Source organism: Maylandia zebra, linkage group LG1, assembly GCF_041146795.1.
Source record: "Maylandia zebra isolate NMK-2024a linkage group LG1, Mzebra_GT3a, whole genome shotgun sequence".
Taxonomy (NCBI): domain Eukaryota; kingdom Metazoa; phylum Chordata; class Actinopteri; order Cichliformes; family Cichlidae; genus Maylandia; species Maylandia zebra.
In genome coordinates this window covers 27,450,574-27,461,480 of record NC_135167.1, presented here as the reverse complement: position 1 = coordinate 27,461,480, position 10,907 = coordinate 27,450,574, and the positions used below count along the sequence as shown (strand labels likewise).

General features: G+C 41.1%; 1 protein-coding gene across 6 annotated transcripts in view; it reads right to left on the bottom strand.

The window, feature by feature from the left end:
- Window positions 1–1,980: 1,980 nt before the first annotated feature.
- Window positions 1,981–10,907, bottom strand: part of nhsb (Nance-Horan syndrome b (congenital cataracts and dental anomalies)) — a 60,710-nt gene continuing 51,783 nt past the window's right edge. For 4 of the 6 annotated variants that reach the window (XM_012916900.3, XM_076884132.1, XM_004543426.3 and 1 more), the window contains 3 exons: window positions 7,605–10,793; window positions 7,250–7,391; window positions 1,981–7,092 (listed from right to left, as the gene is read on the bottom strand). In XM_012916900.3, the coding sequence (XP_012772354.2) occupies window positions 6,459–7,092; window positions 7,250–7,391; window positions 7,605–10,793 (3,965 nt within the window). In that variant the 3' untranslated portion in view covers window positions 1,981–6,458. The remainder of the gene's footprint in view (window positions 7,093–7,249; window positions 7,392–7,604; window positions 10,794–10,907) is intronic. The other 2 variants (XM_076884130.1, XM_012916901.3) reach the window with 2 other exon arrangements.

Here is a 10,907-nt window from a genome sequence, read left to right as displayed (position 1 = left end):
AGGCCTGCAGGGCAGCTACAAGCACAGGTTTATTAACCCTCTCAGGCTCAAATTAAGTTTTAGTTGCTAATGCACAACCACGTCCTGCAGTGGTACTTCTGAGTAAAAAAAACTCATAAAATATGTATGTGGGGTAATCAGGTTGTTAGTGTTTAACTGTTGCAAATCTGCAACGCCTGCCTTGAGAGGGTTAAATCTTCTAGTTTGGTGATTCCCGACCAGCAGTTCCAAGAGATCTTTAGTTTTGTTTTCTGAATCACTTTGCATAGAAGACTGTCAATGATTCATCAGGAAAAGCAACATTTTTTAATTGTTGTGTAGGATATCAGCATTTTCCTGCTGCCATCTTGTTAATCATCCTGCAGCCCTGCACTTTCCTCATGTGAAACTGCAGCGTGTTTTGGCCTTCATATTTTCAACCAATCTCCAAGTAAGTTCAGCTGCTTCCTGCGATAAAAATGTGGGGAATAAAGAGACAGAAAAAAATAATCCATAACTGAAAACACCAAACAGCATGGAAACATTTTTAGATTTGGTTGGTTGTGTTTATGTGTCTTTCTAGCAAGCAGTGTGATTTAAGGATCAAATGGTCAAATGGTCGTTTAGGCAAAGTGACAGTTCAATAGGAGTCATTGTTAAAAAGATCAAGAAATTCAAATAGCTCAACAGCAGTACTCTTTCTTGAGGAGTCATGCTGCTTCCTGGTTGTGTGCTCAGAGTCCAATGACCCCCTATGGAGGCTACAGTCTCACATTCACAGTTATTTATGTGAGAAACAATCTTTAAAAACAAAAACACACACACATCATATTCTTCTCATGGCTATCTGGGGAAATCAGTCAATATATTTAATATGAAGTAACAGTTAAAAATTAGCAATAGAGATAAATTACTGCCCTCAGAGAGCACTTTGCTCCCTAAAGTGAATCAAACAGATATGCAGGCTATTTGTGGAGCAGGGTTTAAAAAAATAAAACAAAACAAACCCCCAAAACAAATGCCCTTGGCTTGGAGCAAATAATTCACTGAAGATAAATGTAATAGGTTTTCTCATAATTACAGAGATCATAAATATGAACAGTGTGTACTCAGATAAATTGACTTCAAAATATTCAGTAACACTTCAATTCTTCTTTATTTAGTGCAAATTGAATTAGTCACATTCAATTCACATTGCTGCTGGAAACTGCAAACAGAAATACACGCATATGCTAAACATGGTCGCTAAAATGGGAATGCTTAAGTCCTGACGACGTCGAGTGTTCCTACACTCAAATTGAACCCAAACAGTGCCCCGACAGGTGATGTGTCTGTTTTGCGTGTTAGTAATCACGTAACATTCATAAATCACACTGAGAACATTAATGATATCGAGTGTTTTTATGTATGTATTTATTTTTTTTATGTTACCGTCTAATTCAGTTGGGCTGAAGTAGTCAGTGTCAGTGTATAGTTCTCGTCAATACGGGTATTTTTTTTAAAGTTTAAATCATCTTATTTCATTTATTTTTTTGTGTAAAGGGAAAATTGTTAAGTACATAACGTAACGGCGGGGGTTGGTTAGGAAGGAGCACATAGGTAGTTAACCATTAGCTAACTGCAGAGGCTAACAGCTAGCTTCAAGATATGTAAACAAAGAGCTGTTTGAGACTTGGGTCCCTAAGAGAAAGTTCAGTTCACACTGCACTCCCTGACAAAATGTGCTGTAGTATGAGATTTAGAAGCAACTATAACTCGTTGTGAAAGTAAAACTATAATATTTACCTTTGAAACAGTAATTGTAAATAGGTGGTATATAAATGGTGGTAATACCCCTTCCAAGGCCACAGTTTGTTTTTTCAAACTTTCTTTGTAGTTGTCAGATAGCTAAGCTATCGTAACTATAGCTACATAAAGACATGACGATTAGTTATTAACAGCTTCATAAATGTGAAAGGAGCAGCTGGAGGGACTGAAAATGGGTAATATATGGAGTCTGAGTGAGAGAGAGATAAGATATTAATTATTTATTCAATAATTAGCAGGCTATTTGTGGACCAGGGATAGAAGACAAAAAAAAACAAAACAAAACCCTGGAGAAAATAAAAGCTCTTTAAACAGATAAATAAAATAACATAATGCATGTATTTCTTTATAACCAGAGACACTGTAAATATGGACAGTAGGCAACAACTGGTAGATTTTGAGACGTGACAATGTACAATTATATACCCCGAAAAACAAACCAGCAAACAAACGAAAAATACAGTAAATGTATTGAGTTACTCTTTCAAAATCTTTTGAACAAGTGCAAATTTTGATTAAATGATCTCAGCTTGTGTACATCACCTTTAGTCTAAGATTCTTATTAAAAATTTAATATTTTTCTTCACGGCTGTGTTAATAGTCATTTGCAGACTCGAGACTGAGACTGCCGGTTTATTGCATTGGGTTAGTAACTAAATATTCAAGGTCTGTTGTATGGAAAGTGTGGTCAGGTTTACTGGTCAGAACAGATATGGCAATGTTTCTTTTCTTTCTTTTCTCTTTTCTTTTTTTTACTCCTTACATTTTAAAATGAAGACTGTCTAAGTATCAGTACCTAATTTAGTATGACTGGATTCAAGCATGAGGTCCAACCATAGTGAAGGAAAGTTAGTTAATGCTGGGTCCTTCTCATGAAAAATCTGAATAGCAGCTAGGAGCCTGAACGTTAAAACACTACCATCTAGTGGGAAGAGTCTCTCAGTGCTTTTGGATCTGACGGGGCTGAAATGAAGTGTCACACAATAGGCCTTTCATTTCATTGCAATCACATTTATTGGCTTTTTTTCTACGCACAGTTACTAAGCAGCCCGATGAGCTGTTAAAATGAATTAGATATAGAGTAATGGAATTTTCACAATGTTGTCCCCCCAAAATAAATACAAGACTGAAGGTGTTGCACAGCTCCATAATATACAAAGGCTTGGAAATAATCATGTAAACTTTGAAAAAAAAAAACCTTCTTTGTTTTTAATTTTTTTATTTGTTTATTTTACAAAAGAAAGAATTTGCAACATTTTTTTTCCTTTAAAAACGTATTTACATTTTTATACAAAAATACAAAAGTGATTCAAATCTGATAAGTCCTAGCTAGTTTTAAGCATGGAGCATCTTTTAAATACTTACAGTTTGTTTTCAGTGTTTATTTTTTCTCCTCTATGTCACTTTTTTTTAAAAGTCTGTTTAGTGTTATTCCATACTGTACACTTCTGAATAAAAATATCAAGTGGTTGTCATCAAACTTCCCCTTGCGTGCAGATATTGGAAACAGATTGAAAAAAAAATCCATAAAGGTTACAGATTCTTGTTTTGTTGTATTCCCAAGCTGCTGAGGTTTTAGAGGGCGAAAAGAGTGTTAAACTAGAGTCTGCATGGCAACCTCAAGAGTTTCTCTTTCTTACAAAATGTGTCAACCCCTCTGTCCACTCCTTACAAATAAAAGAAACAGTCTTGGAATACCTTTAAGGCATCAGTGCCAGGTACAGTACGGAAAAATCACAAACTAAACTAAAGGCCAAATACTTAACTGATCAAATACTGAGTGTTTGGAGAATTTCACATGGCAATTCACAGTCGCGTTGCATTTTTCATTTAATACTGTTACAGCCCTACAAATGATTTTATTTCTTTATTTCAGTTATTCAGTAATAATATTAGTGGGAAACAAAATATTTAGCTATTAGTCAAAAGTAGATGGTGACACTCTGATCAAATCCAAACTAGTTTTTTGTATTTACGAATTCATGTTTTTCCTTGCTTACTCTTTATTTGTACATTGTATTGAAACTGGCGTGTACACATATGCACTTTAAACATAATCAGAAGTTTCTCCTGGAAAATATTTCTCTCACTTTCACAGCTCCACCAGGACTAGGACCCAGCACCGAAAGTGTTCAGATTTCTCCCTCCCAGCAGATTCTAGATAATTTTCTTTACAGTCTCTTATAACCTATGATTGTCCAGTGAGTAGATATACAGTACAAGATAAACCCCTGTTTGTGATCACGACTATACAGAACAGAATTAGCCAGACAGTTTGTACATCTATAGAACACACTATTGAACTTGACGTTTGAACAGAAAATACAAAAATCTCTTCTCATGGAGACATCCCTCAGATAAAAATAATGATTTGGCGGTGTCCTTCCCCCCCCCCCCCCCCCCCCCCCACTGTTGCTTATTGCATGCGACAGAAAACACAACAAATAAAACAGTGAACAGGAACAGGTGCGCTTCAGCAGTATGAGTATGATAAATGTCAAAGTAATCAGTTCACAGCTTTTTACTCTCTCCATCTTACACAGTGTCAGTTCTGCAATTGATATTCGCTGAGTATCAAACAGTTGTGGTTTGCTATCTATCTATCTATCTATCTATCTATCTATCTATCTATCTATCTATCTATCTATCTATCTATCTATCTATCTATCTATCTATCTATCTATCTATCTATCTATCATTTACAATAAAACAGTAATATGCTTGCTGAGGTATTCACAGAATACAGTGAGTGGTTTCAATTGAAGTACGGTCTCTGAATGTAAGACGTGTATGTGTTGCGTTTGCTGTGGTAGGCAGGTGAGAGTTCAAGCTTTCCACTGATGATAGTTTGCTTCTGTAAAACACTGTGTAATGTTTATTTGAAGGATGAGAGAGAGTTCACAGCACACTCGAAACCGGGTGTGGGAGAGAAAAGGCTGCAGCGAGGCAATCAGTACCCTGCTGACTGTTGAACACTGGATGTATGCAGTCCTTTCCTCCTCTTGCCTCCTTATGTTCAGATTTTGAAATATATGAGGTTTGGAGTGCAAGACAAAATGGTGTACACCTGACACTGGGTTGAGCTTTCACCTGTCTAATGCTACACTGGGTCAGTGCAAATGAAGGAGAGGCAACAAGGAGAGGAGAACAGTGTACATTGCTAAGATTTATGTGTTATGTTTTCAGTGAGACCTGTTCTTTGCTACACTCAGATTGATTCCTTATAAAATTTCTGTTTGTCATTTTATATAGATATGAGTTTTCTTTATATTCAGTACAAATATACATATGCATTTCACTATAAGATATATTTTCTTTTCAAGGAATATTCTTGAATAATCATGAAGTGCAAAAGCGAAGTTGATACCTTTCCAAATGAACCTCTAGTCAAACCGATTGAGAACCATCTAAAGCATTTTCACCATCTGCACTCAGTGGTGTATTTAAATCTGGTTGAAATGTACCTTTTTTTCCACTTAAGTCAGCACAGCAAGACTGGCCAGCAGCTGGAAAATCTTTAATCAGTCTAAGCATACTAGATTTCAGGGTTGGGTTCATGGTTGACTTTTGGTGAAACATGGCACAGCTCCATGTATACATGCAGAGATTTACAAATTCCCTGCTTAAAACCACCTCTGGTAGAGAAAGGCCACTGTGCGATTGTCCAGAATTAGCATGTATCTTAGACAAATAGGCGCAAGCCCTTGCTCCTTCTTATTAAACACTCAAATCCAAGACGAATCAGTTTAGATCACCGGCAATGTGGTACAAATGTCAACCAAATCTTTCTGCAGAGAAAGATTCATATAATACAAAAGAACCACAAAAATGTCAACAGAAACCAGGATCCAGGGGATGTTTCCATATAGGTTCATGCAACATGGTGAAACTTTATCATCATGTTCTGAGAAGCAATTTTACAAAAATACATGCATCATGTCATCTTTTTGGATATAATTTATGTGAAGAAATATATGATTGGCTCTGTGTGATATACTCTCTATGCCAGGTCTGCAGATGGAAATCCAGTCTAATAAGTCAATGCTGTTTTGAGAGATAACTTCCACAATGAGACAAACCTTGCTGGTTGGCAGGAATATTGAATATGGAGTCTAGGAAGTTGATGCTTTGGGCACCACAAGTTAAAAGAATATTAATTGTCATAAGAATTTTTAAATTGAATAAGAAAGCAGTTCCTCAATGACATACACACACCCACATCATTCACAACACAAGAAGTAGAAATATCAGTGGATGTTGCATGTGCTTGCTCATGCAAACACAAACGCACCTTGTCTACACTCCACAAAATTTCTTTTTATAATTTTTCAAACATTTTGAACTCGTTATTTCTTTCTTTCGTTATTTTTTTAAAAAGATAGTTCAATCAAAATAAGTCTTGCATTTTTTTTTCGATGAGGGAATTATTTATTTAATACACTATTTTTTCATAGTTTTTCATAACCTTTATGGTTCAAATCCTCACAACAGTTTGACACCTTTGTATAGAATAAAATATCCACAACCGGATTTATTTCTGCAACAGTCAGATTTTGTGTGTCATAAGAATTACACCATTGGCCTCGATGACACAGCCATCCAAGAAAAGTAGAAGGGACCGTTTGAAATGCAGGGCACAGCTAAGAATAGAGGACATCACGCATCGGGTGGCTTTAGGATGATCTGTCATCATGGGGGCTCCCATCTGAGTTCTCGGTCTCCCCTTCAGAAATGGCTTGCATGGGGGCTGTGTAGAGGCGACTGCGTGTACTGTAGCGACTACTGTTGGCTACAGGGGGTATCCGAGAACGTCCTTGTCGAGATGCAGCTGACATAGGCAGGGTTTTCGATGCAAAACTCTCAGAGTTGGCTCTGGGAAAAAGACCTGGTATCTGGATTGGGTCGAGGCCAGAAATGGGGCTCTCCTGGAGCGTAGAGGGTGGCTCCTCTCCCTGTCTAATGGGCCCTTCCTGGACAGACTCCCCTGGTGTTTTAGGGGTAATAGGGCTTTTCAGAATCTCTGTAGCTGACATGCGATAGCTGGAATCAGTTCTGCTTCCCTTTTTTAACAACAAGAGTTTAAATTCCTCGTTCGACGTACTTGATTTCTTGGCGCTGCGATAGATTGGTACAGGGGCTCGTTGTGACCCAACAGCAGTGGCTAAGGTAGCTGGAATGTTGAGAGGAGGTGCTGGAGGGATAATGACGGTGGACACGTTGCTGGGGGTCACTGGTACTGGAGGGCAGAGACGAGACTTAGCATTTAAGTCGCCAGAATCTTTACGACCCAGGACCTTTCTCTTGGATCTAAATAAGGAAATCACAATACAGTCACAATTAAAGTAAAGACAAGGAATAAACAGAAAACATAAACATGTAGCAGAGTCAGTACAAAAAATAATCTAGAAAATAGATATATTACAAACACTGCATAGACATTGTAATTAAGTATATTGACCAGTACCTGTGTATCATGGCAAACAGGTCCTCAGTTGTCCGGGTCTTATTGGGTGACGTGAGAATGATGTCATCATCCACTTTGGTGTCATCCATCAGAGGGGAGAGCGAATTATCACTGGGTGTGGAATCTGTAGCACACAACATCCCTAACACATGTCATCTGGCTGTCTGATCACTTAGTATACAGTTGATGAAATAGCCATCCCTTAAACTGCCTTTTTTTTTTAGAATTTTAATGTTGTTTTGTGATACAACAGCTTAATATTAATAAACATCATGGCATTTTGTGAGATTTTCTTTATTTTTTACAAAATAATACCCTACTTCTTCTGGAAGTGGTATTTTGCTTAGAAACATACCTTTACTGAAGTAATCCTCAGTGTCAGGAGTCGTGGAGTCATCTTTGCTTTCCTGTGGCTGTTGTTGCTGGGCACTTCTGGTAGCACCTGATGTCACTTCCTCCTCTTCTTCCTGTTCTTCGTGTCCTCTATTTCTTGGGTCACTGATTAGGTAAGAATGCAATGTCTCCATTGTGGTACCAGGCACTTTGATTGGACTAGCCCAGGGCCCTGAGTCTGAGTGGGATCCCCCAGCAAACTCATATGCTGGGGGTGGAGGATGATCTGATCGCATACCTCCTCTGGGACATACAGGTCTAGGGGGTTCTTTCACGTGCTCTTCCTCTTCCTCCTCTTCATCTTCATCATCATCATCATCCTGGGAGAAGGAGCGTTCTCCTAAAACCCTAAACTCAGGATGTGCACGAGATGAGTGGGTGAGCCCTCTGAACTCTCTATGAGAATGGATATGTGTGTGTAGATCCACAGGAGATGGATGGGGAGCACGTGGGACAGGTCGATGCACAGGTGAGCTGTCCTCAGAGAGGTCTGATGATGGGTCCATTCGGGTTCGGAAGGCAGTCATAGCCCAGAAAGTTCCAGGTCCATAGCGGTCCTGTCTAAGTAGCAGGCTTTCATAAGATGGAGGCCCATCAGGATGACGGCCAGGAGGTGTTGGTTGTGCATGCTCAGGGGAGGAGGTGTGCTCGTGACCTGGTGGTCTAGGAGGAGGTCTGCGAGGAGGGAGAGGCCTAGTGTTAGGAGGTGGCGGAGCCAGAGTAGAAGCACTAGGAGGACATTTGGGTCTTGTAGCAGTTTCTGTTACACTTGGTGTTTCCTGGTCTGTAGTGTAAGTAATTTGTGGATCTGCAGATTGGCTAACAGAATGAAGCTGCACTGATCGAAGAGCAGACGGTGTTATCGCTGACAGATTTGAACTAGGAATTGTTAATGTAGAGTTTGAACTTGGTGGTGGGTTGGTATTTGATGCTTCAGGAGCCAACAACTTTGTGCCAGTGGCTAAAACATTTGCAGCTCTGTGTTTGCTATGGTGCAATGTGTGCATGTGGTAAGTCCGGTGGGATAACGTGTGTCTGACATAGCCACCATGAAGGATACTGAGATCCAGCTGAGAAGGTGGAGGTGGAAAGTCTGGGTCTCTCTTATAGCAAGAGGAAATGGAAGCTCCATCTCTGGGGAAATGCTGCAGGGAAGCGAGAGAAGACTTCCTCTCTGGCACTTTGGGCTTCCTCTTGCCAGTTGAAGGAGACAATGGTCCTGGGAAAAATGCTGCCGAAGATGTGGGCAGGGTTGATGTAGGTGTTTCTGATTGGCTGGAATAACCACTTGATGGTGAAGCCAGACCAGCCAGTTTCTCAGGAGACCCTAGTTTGAAGTCTTCAGGTGGGAGTGGTGAACTAGTTGCCACGGTGTCTGAAGCCTGGGTAGGGGCCTGGGTTTGGGTTTCTGTGGAAGAGGAAGAGCTGTCTGGTGACTTGATACACTCCATGACAGTAGTGCCTGTGGCGGTGCTTGAGTTGGACATGGATGTGTACTCACCATTGTTGGACTTCAGTTCACTGTTATGAAGCCAAAGGTCTGCATAGTCAGATTGCACAGCACCTTCATCTTTAAATGAGTGTGTATCTGCAGAGCTGAAAGACATGGGCTCTACTATGTCCACGGTTTCCCCCAGTCCCATTCCCCATGTTCCCAAAGGCTCTGCCACTAAACAGGATGTCTGTAATGGTTCTGGAGCAACTCCAAGCTCTAGGTCCAGTTCCAGCTTCATATCTGTGGAAGACAAAGTAAGCTCCTGCTCAATAACCATCTTTGGTTGATCCTGATCTGCCTGTGTGTCCGTTCCGACATCAACACTACCACTGGGTTCCTTTAGTGAGGAGGTTCGTTTGGGTGGTGGAGGTTTGACTTTCGGTTTCCTTAATGAACGAGATGTCCTCCCCAGGGTTAGAGTGCCTGCTCTGAAGTCAGCTGAGGGCTCAGGGTAAACTCCATGTGATAGTGGTGCTGCCACAGTGTTGGACTGACCACAGTCAGGCCCTTGGTCTGCATAGTTATACATGTATCCTCTATAACTCTGATTACACTCTCTGATATGCACAGAGGAGGAATAGAAACCTTCTGTATCAGATGGGTAATGAGAGCCAGGCTCTATTTCAGTGTTGCTCGTTTTGTCACTGAAGCCAGCTTGGTCTTCAAGGCTATGTTTAGAGCTGTACTCTTGGGTTACCCCATGGCTCTGGCTCAGGTTTTGGGTCTGGTCAGGGTCTTGATCTTGGTCAGTCTGATCTTGGTCTGGAGGGTATGTCCACTCTCCTTCACTGGCTGTACTGACCCCTGCATCATCCAGCTGGTCTGTGGCTGAGGATGTGAATGAGCTTGATCTGTGACCCTGGCCTTGGGGTCTGAGGTCAGAGTGATATGAGGGATCGAGGGAGAATCCCTCATCAATAGCATTGGGCACGGTGTTGAGTGACAGCTCTGAATCACAGTGGGATGAGCCTGTCAAGGGTGGAGAAGAGGGTGGCGGGATGGTTTCAGATGTTTGTGAGGGGCAGGTAGAACTAGAACCACTCCAGTTCCCGCTGGATGACTGGTGGTCTTCTTTGTGATCCACATGGCTGCCTAAGACTCCTGTTGTAGACACTGAATGAATAGGGCTACTAAACGTATCTGAGCTTGACGAGATCTCGCAGCTGCCCATGTCAGCCTTGCGTGGTAACCGTGAACGACCCCTCTCCATCCAGCTATGCTCTGGGCTTCCACCTCCTCCACCTCCTCTGTCTCTCTCCCCAGTTCGCTGCAGCCTTTTTAGGCTTCCAAGCTGTAGCGGCTCTGGAGCTGCTTGGTCATCTGTGCTCTCCTCTTCATCCTTCATCATCATCATCTTCATTCTTGGACTGGGGCCAGCTGGAATAAAGTCCTCTGCTTCGTAAGGTGACAATTCTTCATCCTCATCATCATCGTCATAATTGTCATCGTCATCCTCATCACTATCCATCAGACGTCCACCCTCTCGTGGAAGGCTACGGGAGCGCAATCGCCCACCATGGGATGTGGCTGTGGTGTATGTTGAGTCTGATTGGTCACCAAGAGAAGAAATATTTCCTGTTGAATGGGACAAAGAGGCAGGAATTCCCTGATGGCCTCGCTGAGCTCTAATACGCCTTCTGGAGGGAGCAGCTGTACCTGAAAATGAAAAAACAGAAAAGAGAGAGGGGAACAGATGGAGATATTTCTTAATGCATGTGGCCTGTAGATTGTAACTGCAAAAAAGAATTAATTATAATTCCAGATCAATTA